The sequence below is a fragment of the Gouania willdenowi genome, chromosome 13, assembly GCF_900634775.1.
Source record: "Gouania willdenowi chromosome 13, fGouWil2.1, whole genome shotgun sequence".
In the NCBI taxonomy this organism is placed as follows: Eukaryota; Metazoa; Chordata; class Actinopteri; order Blenniiformes; family Gobiesocidae; genus Gouania; species Gouania willdenowi.
The window spans coordinates 6,997,828-7,021,307 of record NC_041056.1 but is presented as its reverse complement, the minus strand read 5'-3'; the positions used below and the strand labels follow the sequence as shown (position 1 = coordinate 7,021,307).

Here is a 23,480-nt window from a genome sequence, read left to right as displayed (position 1 = left end):
CGACAGGAGCATGCAAGAGCTACAGAGATGCTTGGTAACACTGCTTCAAGCACTAAGCAATGAAGTTCAATTTTCTCACAATTTCTCTGTTTTACAGTTTTCTCTTACTGTTATCTGCCATTATTCTCTTTTCTGTGTCTTTTTTCCTTGTCCTTATTGAGTGATGTGCTTGCTCTTGCCTTGCTTTTTGTGCAGCTTATGCAAAGTGACGTTTACAGCCCATTCTCTGTCCTTGATTAAATGCCCTTGTTACAAAAAGATGTTCATTCATCTTTTTTTCCCAGGTGGTGGTTCATACCAAAAAGGGTGAGCGATTGTACCGGATTTCACCTTGGGCAAAATATGTTATTCAAGAGGAGAAATCTGTCATATATGACTGGATTCACTGGGATCCCCCTCATCTGTACACTGTAAGTTTAATGTGTTTTTTGTTTAAAAATATACTTTTCCCCATCTTTAATTCTAGTTTTAAAGTGTCTTTTTATCACTGGTAGTAAAGATAGTAAAATTAGTAACATTAGAAAATAACCAATGTGTAAATAAAGGGTGTCAAGACCTTACTTTTTCTGTGACATTTTGTTCATGAACAATTTATTTATATATTTAATTAGAATTTATTGTCTTTTCAACAGTGTTCAAAAACAAACATTCTTTTATACAATTTGGTTTTCCCATATATATATATATATTTCCTTTATACGTTTGGCCAATCTTCCAGATACGTGGCCAAATGGATGACCAGAGAGATGTATACATTTTTTTGTATATATATAAATTCATATTTCGAGGGAAGGGGGGGCATAAGGGGGGTCCCAGATGTTTACAGGAGGGTCTTAAGACCCTGCTTTCCCCTCCCTCCTGCCGCCAGTGCCTCCAGGTTGTACAAGGACACAAGCCTGGGTAAGGTCCATGACTTGATTAGAGGTTAACTATTGTCGGCTGGCCTGGGAAAACGGCCACCCGTGATAACCTAGTTCAACAGAGATCTATTGCTATCTTTGCTGTCAATATTGCGACATATTGTGTCAATAAACAAGACAAAACTATGTAGATTAGTCTGGACTATTGTCTAATGTTATTTCACATCTTTTTGAACAAAACAACTAAAGGTTAATAAAGGCAACCTTGTCTTTGTTATTTAGCTGCATTTATTTAGAGTGGCCCTAATGCATGACTCAATCATGTACTTCAAATACTGATTTTACCAGAAATGTGTTGAGGCATAAAGTAAATATCTTGCTGGTTGTGTAACACTAGGCATGAGTCATAAATGTCTTCATTTTTTAAAGTCAAGCCGTCTCCAGTCTCCTCAAATAATTTTTTTTTACGATGAAAAAAGCTACAAATAGCTAATTAATCAGCCAGAATTAAAAATAAATGCTTTTTGTGGTCATCAGGGCTTCAATCTTTCTCATCTATTTTATCATCAGTTTTCTTCTATCCTTTTCAGCAAATTCATCCTCGCCCAAAGAAGCCTAGAAGCCTGAGAATATATGAAGCTCACGTGGGCATCGCTTCACCAGAGGGAAAGATCGCCTCATACACCAACTTCACTACCAACGTGCTGCCTCACATAAAAGAGCTCGGTAAGCTGTGAGAAAAATATCTTTCAGTACGTTTTTTATTCCCATTTGGCTCGTCTCTTATTTTTAGGCTGAAAGCACACAAAATCATGGTTCTGTTGTAATTTTCTCCCTAGAAGTGTCTGTTATCAGAGTTTATATTGAATGTGTTTACTGTAGAGAGTGAGGGTGGCAATATGACAGAGGTCTGATTGGTGATGGTTTTCAACTGCTGGCGTTTCTGTCCACACTAGTGCGGGCCGTAGTCAAAATATTGTGCTAAAAATACATGATACAGCTCTTTTTCCTCATGCTAAGAAATATAAAGACTACAAATTAGGTTGAGGGAAAGATCAATATTTTATTTCACTTTTCTAATGCAGGGAAAGTTTGAAAACTCTATACCACTTTATTGACAGTTGGTATGAGTACGCCTACTGAATGTATGGGTTCTTTCAGCTCTTGGAGCTAACTTAGCTTCTAACTAAGTCATGTGAGGTAGATGCTTTTGAAATGCAACCGTTTAATCACAAATTAACCTAATGATTTTCTATGTTTAACTGATTAAAATTAGCATATATGTAAATATTACCGCTGCTAGAGATGAAAATATCACATATACTGTATACATATAGTGTAGGCCTCATGAAGTTTTGCACATTGCATTGAATGATGGAACTGTTTTTACTTCATTCTTACTTTGGTGGAGTTTTTGGTTCAAACACAAGAATTCAAAGTGACATCCCAACACATTTGGTGGCGTTTTCACGGACTGAAAGTTGAGGCAAAACAATGGCAGATGATTATTTTGGGTTATACAGAAAGATCTGAATCCGGCCAAAATTAAATGTCTCTCGGAATGACGTGACATCATAGGGAATAGCAAAAACAAACCAATAGCAAATGGTGTTATGGGAATCACTGGCCTCCTTGTCTGTCGAAGAAACTCAAGAAATCGCGTTAAGAATAAAGGAAAAACACTTTTATGCATCCGTCAACATCCCATAATGCAATGCGTGAAACTTTTCCAAAGATGTCAACAACTTTACAGTCAGATAGGACCAGGGGAGCATCTGAAACATGCAGGACAGGGGCTCTCCAGGACCGGTCTTTGGCTCCCCTGGTCTACTTAGGGTGCTTTCACACCGGTTTAGTCCCGGATTCAGTCCGAATGGGCGTAGGACAGCTGATAATTTTATCACATGGGTTTGGCTCGGTTTTTGTTCAGAACACAACTTCTGATCTGCTCTAAACAGCCTCTGGTGCAGTTACATGAGCTAACCACTTGGGGGCATTACTGAAGTACAGACTTCTCTAGGCAGAAAAGCAGAAACCTGGAGATTGTGCAGGAACTTCCGCCTTCTCTGATTGTTCTTTCACAGCATTCAACAATGGAGCAGCAACAACTTGCTGTGCTTTTGGTGGTTTTAAAGCCCTGTTTTGTGCAATCGCCAGATCTCCCAACCACCCACAATGCTGTGCGCTTGACATAATCTTCGATACTTCCTGTTTTTAGTCCACTCCGAGCGCTTGCGTTCACTGCACACCTTATCGCTCTAGACTTTGATTGGAAACGCTCCGAAACCGGCAGAAACAATCGCTTTAGAAGTTGCATGTTTGATCCGCTCTAGACTTTGTTTTCGTGTTCACATCACCCAAACAAGGTGGACTGTCCAAGCAAATGGATCCTAGAGTGCTTGAAAGGGTCTAGGAACTGTTGGGTGTGAACATTGAAACTCAATTGGGTTTTTAACTTGTTATATTCTGGCCAAGTCTTCCAAGTATTTTTTTCTAGCTATGGCCTGTATGAGTTGGACTACTGGATGTTTCCAGATCGACACCATTAAAAAGCTTAGATATTACTGACCCAGTAAACCCGTAGCGGGGTCATAAACATTGTTTCTCTGTTTGCGTTCTCCTGTTATGTGGGTAAAGAAAGTACGAGAGTAGATGGTGTCAAAGAATGTAGAAGGAGCTTCTGAGCATTTGTGAACAATAGGATTCACCAGGAGGCTAAACACTGTCTCTAGTGACGGGTGCCTTTGCCTGTCATTTCATTTTCCTGACTTAAAGCGTATATATAAATATAAAAAGGGGAGCTTCCTTTCACCCCAGTGCTTTGTCACACTCAAGTCACAAGGCCCCCCATTCTATCTTGCCTGAAAAGATAAATGTGAATAAATCTGCTCCAGACAACAGTGGAAAAACAGCAGGGCCTCCCTCTGGAGTTCTCGGTGGCAGTTTAAAAAGCCAGCTCCCGTATTTTTCCAAGCAGTTTTCATAGGTTGTTTTTAAAGGTGCTACTACATGACCTCCTGACTTTGATATTTTGTGCTTTCTTTTTGCCACTGCTCTTCTTCAGGATCCTAAAGCTTTTAAAACATGAGCCTGCAGCTCAAATATGTCAAGTGACTGACACTGAGTAAATAGATTAGCATTTCTGTCGTAACTCTAGCAATTTTAGGTTTAGTTTGGATAACAGAGAACATTGAAATTGGCACTCGTATTTCACGCAATGGCTTATGGTAGCAGGAAATAAAAACGTATAACTAGGGCTTCAAAGATTAAAACTTGTCAAAGGTTTCTGGGTAAATACATTTTCGTTTTATATCTGTGTTATCGACTTTGTCTAATTGGATGTAATTACTGACATACTCAATAGCTGTGTTTCCATTACAGTTTTTTGTTTCCATTGAAGGTTGCTGTCTAATGTGGCAGTAATAACTTTTAAGCATAATGCTAAGAAAAATCTCGGTCTACTCTTCTGTCATCGTACTGTGCCATGTTTTCTCAGAGAAAAGTGGTCATGTGACCAAGTAAGTCACATTCCGTGACGTGTAATTATGGAAAAAGTGTTTCCATTGCGTTTTTGCAACACATTTCAATATCAGAACATCTGAAATACCTCCTTGTGAAATCGTAAAAACGTTTTTGTGATATTTGAGTGTCAGGTGTTTCCATTACCAGTTTTTATTGCACTATTTAGATTTTGCACAATTTCAGGGGTAATGGAAATGCAGCTAATGTTTTTTATGCTTCAGATGTGCCGGACGAAATGGCGCGCTTGCGACCGAGCAGTCTCGCGAGATTTCGTAGAGCAAGATTTTGCGTGATATTCGACACATCTATCAGTTTATCTCCTATATACACTTGTTACACATTCAACACATACAAATATGGGGGAAATCTGTGATATTCTCCTAAAATTTTAGGTGAGGGTGTATTCCGATTCCAATAATACTTTAGATATTACCATAACCATTTGGGTTTTTTTTGTCTTCCTCCCTTTAATTCAGGTTACAACTGTATTCAGCTGATGGCCATTATGGAGCATGCCTACTATGCAAGTTTTGGATATCAAGTCACAAGTTTCTTTGCTGCTTCCAGGTAAATATTTAAAATAAATCGGCATTCTAAATGGTTCTGTGCATGTTTTGATGCCCAAAAGTTTTAATTGTAAATGCTTGGATACATTTTTCTTACTTTTTGAGGTCAGAAGAAGAAACTTCCAAATCACATCAAAACTCATTGACTATAGGCATTTTCTACTGAACTTAAATCAAGGTTGGGAAGTCAGACACAAGCAATAATCTCTTTGTAAATACATTTTCAGTAAATCCAGAGACTCTTAGATAAAAAAAAGCAGTCATAGTCTTTATCTTCTTTCAGAGATCCCCCTTTCTCTGCTAAGGGCAAAGCATAAACCACAAAGTGCAAAGTATATATTGTAATTTCACCCTTGATTGATCCCCCAGTGTCACATAAAACCTTGGTGATTGAATACCAGGAAATCGAGCTAATCCTGTCACTATGTGTCCTGTTTTGCAAACGAGGCTGATGTAACGATAGCTTGAAGGACAGACAGGGAGTTATTTGGCAGTTTGTGGTGCTTGTGCAAAGATATGCAGGTGTTTATGGATGCATTCGTGCTGTTGTGGTTCTTAATTGTTGGCTTAAGTAGCACATGGTGTCTTTCCAATATACTTTACTGTCATAGGAAAATTCATGTTAAGGAACATTTATTGTTTAACTAGTATTTCATCACCTATAATTTTTTATAAAAAACCTCTTCGAGTTTTTTCTTTACTAGTTGTTGGTTTGATATAAATTACATATTGAAATTAATTAACATTGTATAAAAGAGTGTTAAAGATTTAAATCAGAGCTGGACCAATACTTGGTTTATTCATGTTTTCTTTAATTATTATTGAGTTTTTGTGGGTAATGATTCCACCACTGTTCCCAGTATTACTGCCTGGAGACAAAAGTTCACAAAATTCCAATTAGAGAGGGGTATTAAAAGTTACATTATTTATTTCACTTAAATTAATCTTTGGCAAGAAAGAAAAAGAATCAGAAACCAATACACACGAATAATTGTTCCAGTGTTACTGACTGGCATGAAACAAATGAAAGACAATGTGTTACTGACTCTTTAGAGACACAATGTTTGTCTAATTGCAGTCGCTATGGCACCCCGGAGGAGCTGAAGCAGTTGATTGACGTGGCTCATTCAATGGGCATCATGGTGCTGCTGGACGTCGTCCACAGCCACGCCTCCAAGAACACAGAGGACGGTCTGAACCATTTCGATGGCTCCGACTCCTGTTTCTTCCATGCTCCCCCCAGAGGAGAGCACACTATGTGGGACAGCCGTCTCTTCAACTACTCAAGGTATATTTCTGTTTGCTTTTGTTTTTCTCAACATTTTGTCACATGTAACAACGGGGACGGCGTCTCTGAAGGTCCATTTATAAAAATGTAAACAAAGGCTAAACTAAAGCTTTACCGTTTAAATACATAACAATAAGTGCAGCTGTACTTTTGGTTAATATAGAAGAATAATTATTAGTTTTATGTCTGAAATAGTTTTAAATCAAGTTGTTCAAGTTCAAAAGGAACACTGTAAATATTCTCAAATGTTTGTATCCCAAATGTTGTAATAATAATAATAATTCATCAATTTTATATAGCGCTTTTGTATATATTATTATCCAGTGAAAACCATCTGTACCTGATGGATTAAAAGAGAGCTGATATCCCTGCAGGAAATTAAAGAGACAAAGATAATATAATAAAGAGTTGAAGCAAACAAATCCATTTGTATTATTTAATTCCCTCACCCAATGAGATTTTATAAGAGAATCGGTAAGAAATCGAATCGATAATGGAATCGGAATCGCTAAATTCTCATCAATTCCCATCCCTAATGTTACCTATGACATTCTGGAGTGATGGTGATGAAGGAACTCTCAGTAAAAATAAAATAACTCTGCCAAAGTGACTTTCCAACACATTTCTAGAGTTTTCACAGACTAAAATTTGTGGTAAAACAATGGCAAATGTTTGTTTTGGGGTTTTCACAGAAAGATCCAAATCCGGTCAAATTTGAATATCTTGTGTTGATGATATCACGGGGAATACTGGGAATGAAGTAGAACTTTGTCTGACAAGGAAACACAAGAAATCACGGTTAAGAATGAAGTAAAAACACTTCCGCGTTCGACAACGGGACTCCACATCCCACAATGCAATGCACAAAACTTTTCCAACAATGTCAATGAACCAAGTGTTTACAGTAGAGACAAAAGACAAACTTTCAAGCAGCAATTTTAACCTTGACATCTTTTTTTCAAGCAAATGATGTTTATGTCTGAGTTCTATACTACGTCTTTATCTGATAAATTAAATCGACTTTAGGAGCTTTGAGTTCCATTTCTACAAACTGCTTCACGAAGCCTCATCGGTGCCAACATGCCAGCTTTCCTTATTTCTCACTACCTAATGAAGCACATTGCGGCTGAGGTCAGAAGGAAGGCGTCGTGTGAAAAATGACACGTGTGCGCAACAAGGCAATGAAGTCTGTTTCATTGGAAAATGTAAAATGTGTTTAATTAATAGAGTATGATTTTGGCAACTTTAGGTGAGACTTTTTTCCATGTGGGTGAAGAAAAACTAGGTTAATGTAATGAAAAGAGTTGTTATATTTTTGTGTTATTACTAGTACAGTGCCCATCAGAAGTATGTATTCATGTGGGAGCTTCAGTACAGTTGTCAATTATGGCCAAATGAGTATGTGTTTGAAGGTTGGATGTACAAAGTGGTGTACATACTCTGTAGTACTCTGTAGTGTTATAAAGGGGTTTATTTGCACGCGTACAAGGTAAAATAGCAAGTGCGATTTCCCTGGTTTAATTCTATGGGACATGCACATGATTAGTGTTTGTTGTTTTTTTACTCATTTTTATATTTTTGTCGTTGGGTGTATTTTTCTGTAATGTATTTTTATTGAAGTCATTATGTGTATCTTTGTATACATTTCTAGTATTTGTTTATTTCGTTATTTTTGTCGGTTTTTGTTGTAATTCCATTGTAGTGTGATTCTGGAGTCATTTTGTATATGTTTGTTCATTTCTGTTGTCATTTTGTGTACTTCTTGTATAAATATTGTTTAGTTTTTTGTTTTATTTTCATCATTTAGTATATTTTTATTAAAAATACCTTATGTGTGGTGAGGGTGGCTGGATGCACACACTGGGACTATGTGTAAGCTGCTAAAAGAGTTTAGAAACAGCCAAATTGATGCATGCACACACAAACACGTGCAGTGTTTGCTGGCTTGGGTGCACGTTCGGCTGTAGTGCACACGCGTGACGACGACGTGACTACGGTGTGCAGTGATTGGCTGTAGTGCACGCGCGTGACGACGCCGTGACTACGGTGTGCAGTGATTGGCTGTAGTGCACGCGCGTGACTACGACGTGACTACGGTGTGCAGTGATTGGCTGTAGTGCACGCGCGTGACGACGACGTGACTACGGTGTGCAGTGATTGGCTGTAGTGCACGCGCGTGACGACGACGTGACTGCGGTGTGCAGTGATTGGCTGTAGTGCACGCGCGTGACTACGACGTGACTACGGTGTGCAGTGATTGGCTGTAGTGCACGCGCGTGACTACGGCGTGCAGTGATTGGCTGTAGTGCACGCGCGTGACTACGGTGTGCAGTGATTGGCTGTAGTGCACGCACGTGACTACGGTGTGCAGTGCTTGGCGGTAGTGCACGCGCGTGACTACGACGTGACTACGGTGTGCAGTGATTGGCTGTAGTGCACGCGCGTGACTACGGTGTGACTACGGTGTGCAGTGATTGGCTGTAGTGCACACACGTGACTATGGTGTGCAGTGATTGGCTGTAGTAGGCCACGTGAACCAAGCTGCAGCTATGTAGCAAGTATGAGCTTCATCTGTCCCTGAACACCACAGACACACGGAGATTCCTTGCTTTAATAGATAGACTATGATTATTATTAATTTAGCTGAGCATTAGCACAGCATTAGCTTACCTTTATCATTTGAATTAACCAAGCATTAGCAATAATATTAACCTAGCATTAGCTTAGCATCTAGTATTGTTAAAGTGACAGACCATAACTATCGATTGTTACTGGAGGCTCTGTTAATTGGGCGTCTGTTTTCCCCGAAAAGCATCTGAGCTCACATTAGAAGCTGAGCGGCTGCTGGGTCTGTCAACCACCGTTCTGAACTTGATTTTAATAAGTGTAACACAATGTGCAGCACTTTCCGATACATTATACGATGGTTAGTGTCAGGCATGGGGGCTATAATTGGAGCACAAGGTTCTTCTTTCATTAGTTATTGAACCCATCTCGCATCAGAAGCACTCATTAGGCGTAGGGCCGACATACGCCTCGCCCGGGAGGTATATGAGGAGTCATTTGTAAAAGCCCAAAGGAGCTGTGCAATGTCATAGCTGGTTCATTTGTCTCCTTTGCCTTTCACAGGATGTTTGGACATGCCATTTGAATCGAGATTTCTCTAACTCTCTCTTTGGAAGGAAATGAAGCTCAGAGGCAAAGCCGTGAACCGAGTGTGAAACCAACACGCTGTGCTTTTAATCAAGCCGCTTTGTTATCAGCCATCCCGATCTGACCATGATGTTCATATTAGGTAGACAGAGGCTGACTGATATGAGCCATCAGAGGCAAACGTGCACTTTTTCTTGCTCTTCTTCCACTTTCTGCATCTTTATCAAGTAAACACTTTTATTGTGTCTAATGTTATTTTCACTCCAGCTCTCCCTCATAAACCATTCAACACAGTCCAGGGAGAATGCCGTGCAGATAGATGCCTGCTATCTAATTTGTTAACTTCAGTTGCCTTTGAGTCAAATACGTCTGCATGCTGCATTAGGGATGTCAAGCTTTGCAAACATTTGTTCCAGGCTGTGGAATCGCGAGACAGGTTTTGCTGTCGCTGAATACCAACGTGATGCTGGAAAGACTGAGCTGCATTGAAACTATGCAAAGTAACACTGCTGCAAGTACAAGACATTCATCTGAAGTTCAAATCGAAATGTTTCCCTGATTTGTTGATATAGGAAAACATATTAAATGTGAAATTATTTTTTAATGCAGTTGTGTATATGATAAAGTTAATTTCCCAAATTATAAAACCAAAATAATGTAGTGTAAAAATGTATTATACTAGACAAAAACACAATGACTTTTTGTCTAAAACAAAATAAGAGTCTTACAAATTGATTGTTTAATTATAGGATAACACAGTAATGTGTGTTAATTAGATCCATTGTTTTATTTATGCTAAAATTAGTTGTATATTCTTTATAATCAAACATGTTTTTACATGTTTCAACTTTCAACTGCTTGCACCGAAGGAACTTCATAAACTCTCTATTAAAGCTGCAGTATGTAAATTTATATTATTTTGCTTTATTTGCTTTTCACCTTTCATCATATTGTAATCCTCGGTGTTCTGAGAGGACACAGGACCTCTAAACCTTCTCTTGGCTCTGTATATGAGCTTTAGAAATCCAAGAGCGTGACGCGACTTTTCAGCCAATCAGAGAGCTTCATGAGCTGTTTTGGGGCGTTACTATTGGCTGCCCGACTAAAGTCGATGCATGTTCATGTAATACAATAGCGGACATTCTAGCAGGAAAAAGCCCCATTGCGGAGTCAGAGACAACGGTAACACGTTATCTCTTAGTAAGCTGAAAAAGATAGACCGACGCGGTGAAGCAACAGTCAAAAGTCCCAAACATATTCGGGCATAACAGACTTCCTGGTGGTATGCACAGACTCAAAGCGTACCACGTACTGGTGTCAGAGGGAGAGCAATAACAGATGGGATAAACCGCGTATAAACCTAAGAGAAGCATATCCAAGGTGGAGAGAACATGCGCAATTCATTTGCGGTCTTGACGTGAAGTGATGTGGGTCTGTTCTGACCTGTAGCTGGGTTCACTGCAGCCCCCTGTGAGAGCTTTGTGGTGGGGGAGGGGCTGCTCAGGACAGTAACTCAAACTTCAGAAAACTTTCCAATAACACAAATAAACCAAATGTCACTAGTCTCTATTGAGAAAGAAGTTGCTCCACAGTTGTGCATTCATGATTATGTCGGTGAATTCAATACAGGGAGGGGAGATTCTACATACTGCAGCTTTATGCAACTTATTTTAACATATATGATATTGTACTTGACTTCTGTCGCTTCCTAGATGTATTTTGCAGAAAGTAACTAGGGGATGGCTGACGTCTTCTTCATTGGTCCTTCATAAATCTTTTCAAAGATGTGGAATTCACCTTGACTCAGTGACCTGGTTATTGGAGCCTGTGGTTCAGCTCGTAGGGGGGGCTGCCAGCCACAGTAGCTAAGCCTTTGGAGATCAGGGCTTTCAGCCACATGAGGAATGAGAGTTCTGAAGAGCTTGATGTTTGCTCCCTCTATAATCCCCCCCACCTCTCTTAGGATCATTTGCATCCATTTTTTATCAAGTTTTGTGTGAATTCCTAAGATATGAAAAACAGGCTCAGGGACAGGCTTTTGAAATCTCTTTTAACTCACGTTTTCATCCTGTGTTTAATTGCTCCTCGCAGTATCTTTGTTTGACTATCGTACTGTATGCTTTTTATTGTCTTTAACTGTTTTTAACTTATTATTAATGTCTCCTTGCGTCGAAACCCCCTCTGAGAGCGAGAAATGGTGCAAAGACTTCTTTGCTAAAGACTTCAGTTTCCACTGCTAGAACAAAGATAGGCAGCTTTTACTGAGCGGGGACAACAAAAATGTGATTGTCTGATCCAAGTGCCACATCATCAACATTCATATTAGCATTTTGAATAATGACCAATCTGACCATTATTACAGAAAAGAACATAGGGTTCCATCTTTTGTTGCTGTTAGTTTTGTGTGTTTTGGAGCAATGAGGTTATGTTTTCGGCAGCATTTATTTTTTGTTTGTTTGTCTGTGAACAGTTTAACTCAAAAACAAAAAGATGGATTCTGATTTTCACGAAATATCCAAAATGGGATTAGGACTTGGATTAATATACTTATTATTGATCAGTTTAAAAAAAAAACTCTGTGATTTCCTATGTTCAGCTCTTTGAGCTGGTTCTACAGCACCTTCTGCTGGTGACTTTGCACCTTTAAAGTTTGAATGATCATGGACTCATGGTATTATGATCAGGATCACTGATCTAGATAATTGTGAAGAGGAGATTTGGTGCTGCCAGAGGTGTGTGTTCTCTAAATGCCCCAGGTGTGTGTATTTTTGGTTGTCGTTATGCATTTTTTGGATAATCTTCTTTGTTTTTGTTAATTTCGAGTCATTTTGTGTGTGTTGTGAGTTATTTTGTGTATTTTTGTTGTTTTGTGTGTTTTTCTGCAATTCAGTGTGTTTCTGGAGTCAATTTGTGCATTTACTTTGGAGGGGTTTGCACAAAATTAGACTGAGAGCTGTATATAGCACCCGGGTCGTCAGTTGCCCTTGCTTGTATTGGAAATAGTCAATTGTTTGAAACAGTGTTTTTTTTCATATTGCTCATAGTACTGATACTATAACGAATGCAGAAATCTTTTTCTGTTATAGGTAGTATTTATGCTTTAATTTAGTAGAAACAGAATAAAGATCAGGACATTACGTATGAATATCCTTTTATTTACCCTTGGATAAACTTGTCTTCTAAGCGTCCAAACTCAATCTCCTCAGTATTTACAGCCCATGAGTCTGTGTCACTCCGGGTAAAAAGCTTTTCCCAGTCAGCCCAGTTCAAATCTATGGATGCATGGAAGTCCGTTACTAGCAGATTGTTTAGTCGATGTTGGATGGAGCCAGTGGAACTTATTGCCTTTGTCCTTGCAAGCATCTGAAATATAGAAAAAATATAGATATATGTTTAAAAGCTGTAGTTAAAAGCAGTATTTACGTCTGCGATGTCAGATTGCAATTTAAAAAAAAAACTACAACCCGTCGTGCTCTATTTTGTCACCTGTCACAACTTTTCTTTGACCGTTTTTGTTCTAGTGTCTAAATCTTGCTTTTTTCCCCAACACTGTTTAAGTTGTGTACTTTTCGTGTTTTTTTTTTTTCTGCACTGATCACAGATATTTATTGATTAATAATGCCTGCACACAGCTGCACCTTTTATCTAAATTGAGCTATTAAAGCATTAGTCTGCTATTTAGTCCAAACGTGCCTGTAATGTTTTAATCAAAAAGCTTACATTATTTAAAAGAAATTGCTGATTTATTCACAAGCGTGTGCCCTTTTTTTTTGGGCTTTCATGCTGACTAAAATTTAATCTAATACAGAACTCCCAAAAGGCTTGAAGTTGTCTGCAGGATGCCTTTCATTCTGTGAAAGACAGCTGGCACAAAGTAGTGCTAATTACACGTTGCACGGCATAAAAAAATTGGTCTCGCAGGCTGAGAAATATCCTTCACAAGATGGCGTGCTCAAGCTGCTAGCTGCCAGGCAGCATAGAGACAGCCAGACAAATAGCAGATATACAGCGAAGAACAGAAGAGCGATACAAGGACAGTCTGTCAGAGCCGCTATATGAGTTTACCCAGGGAGGCAGCCAATATCAGCAGCCTGCTCAAAGGACTGTTAGCAATGTGCTACAATGTATAAAGACGGTTTATTTAACGCCGCTCCACCACAGAACACATATTTACATCAGAAAACGTACCCAATGCTGTTTGGCTAATTGAGCTGCATGTGTTTTATGAGGCTGCAGATTATTTGATCAAAAGCAGAAGCCGTGATACCACGTGGTGCTTCAACAAAGCCTGTTTATCTCCATATTCTGAAGGATTGAATGAAAATGTCTGTCTTGTACAAGCGCATTCAAATTCCTACTATGGCGTAGATCAGTGGTTCCCAGAGGTGGCAAACGTGCTAGTCTTCAGTACTCAAGTAAAAGTATAGATACTTGACGAAAAAAATGACTCTGGATAAAGTAAAAGTATTAAGGTTGCTCCCTTACTTGAGTAAAAGTTAAAAAAAAAAAGTACATGCTACTAAATGTACTTAAGTAAAAAAACAAATTTCCCTACAATAAGACAGGGTTTTTAAAACAGAAAATTCCACATCTTTTATTTTCTTAAGAACTTGTAGAAAACTGGTACATGGAAACAAGTTAAACCTTTGAACACCTGGAGAATTTATCAATAATAAATGACATTTGTAAATAAAATGCTCAATAAAATCCAGAGCAAACGAGTAGAAAACTGGTACATGGAAATAAATTAAATCTGTTACCCTTTATGAACTCCTGAAGAATTTAACACTCATTATAGATCAAAATTTGTAAATAAAGTGTTTTAAACTTCTCCTCCAGCTTCGTGGTTGTTGGTTTGCGTCTTTTTACGTTGTGACGTCATCTTCGAAGGTCTTAAAAATAACGAGCTCATTTTTTAAATGTAAGGAGTAGAAAGTACAGATATTTGTTTAAAAAAGTAAGGCGTAAAAGTGAAGTCACCAAAAAAATAAATACTCAAGTAAAGTACAGATACCAAAAAAAACTACTTAAAGCAACACCTTTTAACTTTTGACCACTAGGGGCACTAGACCTGTAACTTTCACATCAAGCGACCCTAGTAGCCACAAGCGCCACAGCACTGTCGCAAAAATCCACAGTCAGGCCAGCCTCCCTTCGTCTTCTGATTGTGTATGCAGACAGTAGTTGACCTGTTGGTTGAAGAGAGATCATCGACTCACTGTTAAAGAAAAGTAAAGTTCGTTTTATGTGAGTAGGAATCTGTCGCTTGTGCAAAATGCCTGAAGGTGCGTTCACACCAAACGCGACTGAAGTGATTGAAGCGATTAGATTATATTCAAATCGATGAATTGTAAATGACGCGACCTCAAGCAATCCCCCCTCATGCGACGTGACTTGCGTGATTTGAGCGAGTAGGTCAATCGTGACCCTGTCGCTCAAAGTTGAAAAATTTGAACTTTTTAAGCGATTTCAAGCGACGCCTCTCCCGTCCTTCACTGACAGTAGAGCTGCGGCAGCAGCCCCTTCCTGCTCCGTCACTCTACAGTGCAGACAGCTGCAGCTGAGGGCTGTACTACACTTCCTCAATTTATCGGGTCAAAATTAGCGGTTAACTTCTTACATAAGCCTACATCCTGAGTGAACTCATCCATGTCTATGATAAGTGCTGTAAACATACAACCGGTGAAGAAGGAAAAGAAGTGATCAGACCTCTCGCTCTCTCCTCTGTCACTGCTTCTACATACACACACCCACACACACCGTTCCCTGGTCATTGTGTCAGTGGCCAGCAGAGCTGAAGTCAGCGTCCAATGTAAACATTTTTAAATCAAAGTTAAAGGCACTTTTTTTCTCTACTGCATATGACTGAGAGGGAGATTTTTGGTCATGTTGTTGATGTAATGTGTTTGTTGATGATTTGAATTGATTTTACTGATGATTTGAAATGTTCTTATTGATTTTAAACAGTTGAATGTTTTATCATGTAAAGCACATTGAGTTGCCTTGTGTATGAAATGTGCTATACAGATAAATTTGCCTTGCTTTGCCTTGCTTTGGAGCGCTAAAGTGATGACGTGAACAAAAAGCACCACTTAGTGAAAAAATAGTAGCAAAAGCCTTAGCTCCATGAGTAAATCAGAGCATGTGGTCACGTGACTGCTGTAAAGTGAAACATTCTCCAGGCATTCTCCAGGTCACATGACCTGGCCAATGACAGTCCGTCTTCTCCAAACGTGCATGGTCGGTATTTCAAGAGGGAAGCCCTGCTTGGAGCGTTGATTCTGTCAAGCGCTGTGTATTGACCTGAGGAATCATTTAAAATATTGCACTGAAACAATGGTTGAAAACTAACCAGACATGTACTCACAGTTAGATTATTCACTTTTTTTCCTTGGGCCTGAAAGTCTTAATCATAACCTATATGTAACTTGTTTGTGGTCTACTTGACCATAAACAATGTGCAATGTGTAAGGTCCTGTGATTTATGTATTCTTTGGCTCATGTCCTGTTGAATGTCTACTGTACTAACCTGCCTTAGGACAACGGATGAAAATTAGCCATTGTGCTAACTCTGAATATGCATTGTCCTAATTCAAATACAATAAATAAATAAATTAAAAAAATAACTCAACTTTTAGATTATACTCATTGTTTTGAATTTGTAGATTACGCCTTAGGAAACCAATATTCGAGACACAGTTAAGGGTTTAGGAGTGTCCTCTGTTCCACAAATGAAAAAGCACATGAAACAACAAATATGCGAAGCAAAGCTTTTATTTGCCTTTTTATTTTTTTCAAGCCAACATATGGTGTCTAATCCATCAAGGTGACTAACAGTAATTTGAGCTACACACATCTGCTAGAATGACCTGTCAGGCTCTTGGATTTATTTGGTCTTATCTGCTGTTTACCTTGGCTGTTGTGCAAACAAGGCCCTAAACCTTTGTCTCTGCCATCATGACAAGTTTCTCTGACCCTTTTAATGCAAAACGGACTTTGGAAGCAGCTTTAAATCATTAAAGTTTGTCCCTCTGTGACAGTTCAGATTCATCAGAGCCAAGTGTAAGTGAATGCAACAGTGACTCTTTTCAATAGAGAAGGATTTTACAGACGTTAAACGACGAGTTTGCGTTTTATACGGCTGTGGTAATGATTCCTAGCATGAGGTGTTGGATACTTGTCTGAATCCCTTTGTTTTCACGTATCTATGCGTGTTTGATCGTTTGACATATTAACTGGCAGTATCAGTCAGACATCTATCGTCTCCAACATACCATGTTTGGACACTCCTGGTCTAGCACACGTACTGTTCATCCTGGCCCTTTGCAACTTCTTTGAGCTTTTTCTTCTCAGAAATCATGTGTCATTTCCACTTTGATGGAAAGTTAAATCTCTGCAGACAGAAAGAAAATACCTTAGGGATCCTTTTTGATGTGCCAGCAAAGGAAAGTAACCAGGGGTATCCTAAGCATGTCCAAGAATGCAAAGAGGCAGAAAAACTCCAGTGAATTTCCACAGGAACTTGTGTGTGAATTTTAGAAAGCCATTCATCCATTTTGTGACCCGTTTGTTCCTTTTTTCAGGGTCACCGGGGTCTGTTGGTGCCTATCTCCAGCTCTCATTGGGCATTAGTCGGGGTACACCCTGGACAGGGTGCCAGTCCTTTGCGGGGAAACATACAGAGACACACAACCACTCACACACACATTCACTCCTACTTCCAATTTGGAGACTCCAATCAACCTAACAGTGATGTTTTTGGGATTGTTGCAGGGAAAACCCACTCAAGCACGGAGATAAGATGTAAACTCAGAAGGGACACAGAAAGGACCCAAATGTCCACCCCAGGGCTTAAACCCAGGGCCTTCTTTCTGTGAAATGACCGTGCGCTCCAAATTTTAGATAATGCTAAAATAATTTTCCCAACTATATTTAACATCTTTGTTAAGAACCAATGTACAATTTAGAAAATGTCCCATTAATTCATATGGAATGTTTCTAACCATGAAAACTACTATAAATTCAATGTATTTTTGTTTTTTTCAATGAATTTATGTTTGGATATAAGACAGTTATATATAATATAAAATCACTCACACTTTTCAGCTAATTCCAATAAATAATTGACATGAAAATTTTATGTTTTTGAATGTTCCCAAAATTCCCGAGTTTGAATTTCGATGGAGATTTACTCGAATTTTTCCATCCTTTTGCATCCTTTCATCTAATCTGGAGGAGTAGAAGCTCTACAACTATGTTTTTCCCTGGCTAAACTCCTCCCTACAGCTATGACTCTGATCTCTATTTATCGTACTTGACCCAAAGTTTGCGACCCTTCACGCAGGAAGCCTTCATTTGACAAAGGCTTCTTTATTTTCCCTTAAAGGTAACACAACAGGTACTTCTCTTGCCGCTGAACTGCATTTAGATGCATATCATTAGTGACAATTAAAGAGATCCGTTGCTATCCTCCTGGGATCCTCCAGGTTTTTTTTTCAACGTGTTCAGCAGCCCAATGCTACACATTTCAGCAGATGAAACCAACCTGAAACTTTATATATTCGTTATTCCCCGCCACAAAGTGGAAGGTATAGATATAGGTTTGAGCTCCGTCCTTGCATTCGTCCGTGCGTCCGTCCATCCGGGTTAAAGGGGACAGCTTTTCTGTTTAAGATAGGATAACCAAATTTGGTGTGTGGCTTCAGGGTATCAATACCTTGATGGAGTTCGAAAATGAGAAAAAAATTTTCCCCCCAAGGGACCCCAAAAAAAAAAAAAAAAAACCAAAGTCGATCTCTTATTTATTTACAAGTTAAATATTATGACGGTTGGTTGTATCGAATCATTGGCATATACCGATATATAAATGGGGCCCATTACCCCGTACGTGTCACTGGGGTGACCCATTTTTCAAATGACTACTCCTCTGTTAGTTCTCCTTAGATTGGAATGCAGTGTCGTCTGAATAATCTATGAATGAATATGATGAGACGCTCTGAGCCCTTTTTCTTAAAAATGGAGCCTGGGGGCCCACCCCCCATTTTTGGTCATTTCCACATTTCTGGGAATATAGTCGTGTGAATTATTGTTTTAAAGGTAATTCAACGTAGATTATGATTATGCCTCGCACAATTCACAATTTTTCAGTAATATCAATTGAAATAGTTTTTTCATTTAGCTGTGAGTCAAATATTGCGACAGTTGGTGGTCCTGAATCATTGACACATACCAATATGTGGATGGGGCCCATTACTTTGAATGTGCCACAGGGGCGCCAGAGGGCCCCCAGGGTCCCCACTTTTTAAATGACGACTCCTCCATTAATGCTCGTTTAATCGGACTGTAATTTCACATTGATATTCTATGAGCAGATGTCAACACCCTCTAGGAGACCTTTTTAAGGGCCCACCCCCCTTTCTAGTAATTTCTGAATTTATCAGAACATAGTTGTGTGATATGTCGTTTCAAAGGCATTTCAACATACGTTGCACAATTTCATTTGTTTACTCGTGGAACCGGGTCATTTCACTGAATTCTCAGGAACGTGGTATGTGCTATTCGCCGCGGGTCAAGGGCCCGGCCATAGTTCATCAGAACTTGTGTTTACTCTGTTTGAGGTATCGTCAAAGGGAACAGCTTTTCTTAGAAACCGTTTAAGATAGTTAGTAATTTTATATTCTGATATGATAATATTTTCTTATGTATACATCTAAGTTCTTAGATTTAGATATTTAGGAAAATGTTATGAGTTATAATGACAACCAATCTGGCGGGTGATGTTGATGGCCGTCTTCTTGTTTTTACTAATTTTGCTGCCGTTAAAATGCATTTAGCAGACTACATTTTCTTACTTACAAACAGGACATTTCAGTTTTTTTGTATTGCTGCTTAAGCAGTTTCAACCATCCGTACAGATATTTGATTAAGGCCGGTGTTAAATGCAATTTGCCCTTGTATTAACATGGCAGACTGAGTGATAACTTAATTGGACAGCATACATAAGTGGCGTATACTGCATCGTGTGCGGAGATCTAACTTTTCTCCCAGTAATTGAACGTGATGATGAATAGCGTGAAAGCTCCTAATATGGCAGCACGGTTTCATCCGAGGCCCCTGGCTCACACTGGCTATTATCTCCATCCTGTGAGGATACATTGTGTTTGAGCCTTTGTTGGCTCTGCACAGTCGAGTGGCGGACCTAATCTATTTATCACAAGGTCTGCGTGACCACCCAGTAGGGCTGCTATATCGGATCGTAGCAGACTCCCTCATGCTTTTCCTCCAGGGAAGGAGGAGGCACTGATTTAAAATGCGGCTTCACACCTGTCAAACAGTGCTGGAGTCTGACAGTATTTTTTTTTTAATGCATATGTTTTACCACAGGTTACTTTAATGGTTATAAAACACTTTTTTACACAATGATCTGGTTCTAGTTTTAATTTCCAATTGACCAAGCTAACAATAACTGACTTATATTTGGGAAAAGGAAAAGTTGAATTTATTCCCCAAATAAGAAATAGCTGATTATAATGTTGTTTCTTAATGAGTCAAGTGAAGTGTAGCATATATTTTAAAATGATATTTTAAAGCTGTAAATGCTCCAGCTTTAACTTATAATTCTCATCTTCTGTGCAGATATTATATCACACCTTTTCTGTCATTGCCCAAACTTTGTGGAATCTCTCCCATTAAACCTCAGACAGATGAACCATTTTAACACTTTTAAATCTCCATTTAAGAGTTTGTTTTTTTCCTAAAAGCTTTTTATAACAAATATGCCTTTTTGTTTCACTGTTTATTTATTCATTCTTATTGCTTGTATTGACGTTTAATATTGTTCATGTTTTTTGTTTGCTTTAATCAACTAAAGCACATTGAGTTGACTTATGCATGAAATACACTATACAAAAAATCCCTTTATTTAGAATTTATAGTTGAAATAATTATAAATAAAGATTAGTTTTAGTTTTTATTTTAATTTTTTATCTTTTTATTTCATGTATTTTTACAGACAATTTTTCCAACCTTGATGTTAATGTTTCAATAATTACTCATTAATTACTCGATATCATGTGAATCTCAACAGTGTAAATATTTTAACTTATTTGTTTTTTTGAACAATGGCCTTATGAGTTGGAATTTAGCAATAAATTAAAAACCTCCAGAGTAATCTGTCAACAACCTTCTTATATGTACAGTATGTGTTAGATAAATAACAGAAAACACTGCAGTTAGGGTTACAAAGATCTACTTTACTTCCAAAAAATAAATAAATACTTGATTTGTGTTAGTCTTGTAAATACACAAAAACTAGATGTGTCATTCTGATATTATGAATTAAAAACAGTGATCAAACATCTCTGATGCTCCGCGGCTGCTTTCCGTCATCTCATCCCCGTGCACGTACGCCATTTCATGTGATACTTGTTTCAAACAGGGCTTTGAGATGAACAAATATTGAGTTTTAACATTTCCATGGCAACGCACGTGCAGAACGGGAAGAGACGAGGTGTGTAGTGTACTTAGCCTTCAGTGGCTGTTGAGATCCGCACGACTTTCCCAATCCGATAGCTTAGCCGCCATTTATGGCATCCACCCCCACCTCCCTCCCTTCCTCACAGGTTCTAGAGCACATCACCAAAAGTTTGTAGTTAAAGCATAAAGTGGTTTGACATATGGGATTTTTAATTACTTTTCCTCTTGTTTTTTTGTGGGGGGTTTGATGCAGTGGAGCAACTTAGTAAATGAGGATTCAGACGAAATGTGCAGGATTCAATGATTCATCTCGCCTTCAGAAAAAGTATTCTTTTAGCTTGTTTTATTCATTCATTTGATTATTTCAAGTTGTTTTTTTTGTAAGCAGACCCAAGGAGAGTAAAAGTCTGCCCATGCAAAACATTTTAAGTAGTCATGCAACTGATCTGGTGGCAAATGAAAAACTTACTCTACATTATAAGCCATTGATTTCACATCTTGACAAGTGAATATGGGAAGGATGGAGCCGCTTCTGCAGAGCAGTTAATGAAAACCTCGTCTTCTGTCACTAGCGCTCCATCTTCAACATAATGGACCTCTGGTTATCAATATATAAATGTCCCTTAGAAGGGAAAATTAATCTCTGCTTCTTAAGGCGCATGATGAGATGTGTGAATAATTCACAGCTACTTGTTTATCTGACCTTGACTCACTCACTCTCTGTGTGTGTGTGTGTGTGTGTGTGTGTGTGTGTGTGTGTGTGTGTGTGTGTGTGTGTGTGTGTGTGTGTGTGTGTGTGTGTGTGTGTGTGTGTGTGTGTGTGTGTGTGTGTGTGTGTGTGTGTGTGTGTGTGTGTGTGTGTGTGTGTGTGTGTGTGTGTGTGTGTGTGTGTGTGTGTGTGGTGTGTGTGTGTGCGTGCGTGCGTGTGTGTGTGTGTTTTCTTCGTAGCTGGGAAGTGCTTCGTTTTCTGCTGTCAAACCTGCGCTGGTGGATGGACGAATACCGTTTTGATGGATTTAGATTTGATGGAGTTACATCGATGCTGTATCATCACCACGGCATGGGTAAGATGGGTAATACGTGTTTATTTCATGCATGCACTAGCACATTAGGCACTGCAGTTTTTTTGCGAATCTTTCAACAATCCTACTTCTCAAGTGGTATCTGTTATGCCGCGTTCACACTGGACGCGTCTGCCGCTCAAAACGTTCCGCAGGTTTCGCCGGATCAAAAAATGTCCCCATTCGCTTCATATGCACGTTTGAAGCCAAGCACGGCCCACTAGTGACACATCCAACTCGGTGAGTTTCACTGCTTGCTGAAGCGAGGAGCTGCGCTCCTTTTGCTTTTTCTCCTCTCATAAACATAAACTACCAGTGAAAAAAGCCGGTGTGATTAGCGGCTAATGCTATGCTAGCTCAGTGCCGACTTTCAAAGATGAAAACTACAGAGAGATCTTTTACCTGCTACTACCACCTCCTCGCTGATTCTCCTCCACGCCAAATCCTTCCTACTCCGGTCCAGGTTATAAAGGCCTCGTCCTACAGCTCCAGGTAGTCACACACAGCTTCTACTCCATAGTTGAATGGGTGAACAGACCGGTGTCCATGTTGTTGGCCTGACGTCATCGTTAACAAAGACTCTTAATGGCTTTCGTCATGCGAAACAGTCGGTGTTCAATATTTTCAACTCTTGCGTATGTGTGAATATGACGAACTATCAGGAGCGTGTTCGCACGGCCGACGCTCTTGACGTGCGGATCGGACCGCACCGCCACACAGGAAAGAGTTCTCTAAATAAGTGAATGTATTGAAGACAAGTTTACAGCTATTGCTAATTTCAAACCTTTGTCCCTAGTCAGGCTTTTATGTAGGATAATATAATGTCTGTTAATCAATGTACTAACACACACATGCGTGTGCACACACGACTATAAGCTTAGAAAATATGTTATTAGTCACTAAAGGCAACGGCCCCATTAAGGATAATTTTGACCCACCGTTGAGCTAAAACAGTTAAGAGATTTTCTCAGCTTGACACAGATTGGATCTCCAGATATCATAAGTTTAACTCTGCCATTGGACACACTGGGAAAAAGTGTTTAAAGCAGTGCTTATTCACACTTATTTAATGGAGCAGACAACCTTGGACAGAAATCTCAGTTATTTAAAAAGCTGAAATCAATGAAATATACTGTATATATGTATGATAGTTGCCTCATACACAATGCTATAAATAAACAAACATTTTCAAATATGATTTTAAGCTCAAGTTTACTTACATGTTTGCATTTAACACCAAAATATCTGCTAGTGTCCTCATCACTTAGTGGCCTTGTTCCTTTTTATTTGTTGCAGATGTTAATGTTCTTATATATTTTAAGCTGTTGAATGTTTTCTGTTGCACTTTTTGATCATGTAAAGCACATTGAGTTGCCTTGTGTATGAAATGTGCTATACAAATACATTCGCCTTGCCTTGTGAGCCTGATATGGAATAAAACCCAAAGTGTCAAAAAAAAAACCCAAAATATAGTAATGTAACATGATGTTCAGCCCAAAACTGCGTGTGTATATATATATAAATATATATGCATTTGTGTATGATACTACTCTCT

At 38.9% G+C, this 23,480-nt stretch overlaps 1 protein-coding gene across 1 annotated transcript in view; it reads left to right on the top strand.

Annotated features, from left to right (window-relative positions):
* The window catches only part of gbe1b (glucan (1,4-alpha-), branching enzyme 1b), a 144,262-nt gene that overhangs the window by 27,217 nt on the left and 93,565 nt on the right, over positions 1-23,480 (top strand). The window contains exons 4-8 of the mRNA XM_028464627.1: positions 285-410; positions 1,451-1,586; positions 4,859-4,949; positions 6,027-6,236; positions 21,813-21,928. Coding sequence (XP_028320428.1) covers positions 285-410; positions 1,451-1,586; positions 4,859-4,949; positions 6,027-6,236; positions 21,813-21,928 — 679 coding nt within the window. The remainder of the gene's footprint in view (positions 1-284; positions 411-1,450; positions 1,587-4,858; positions 4,950-6,026; positions 6,237-21,812; positions 21,929-23,480) is intronic.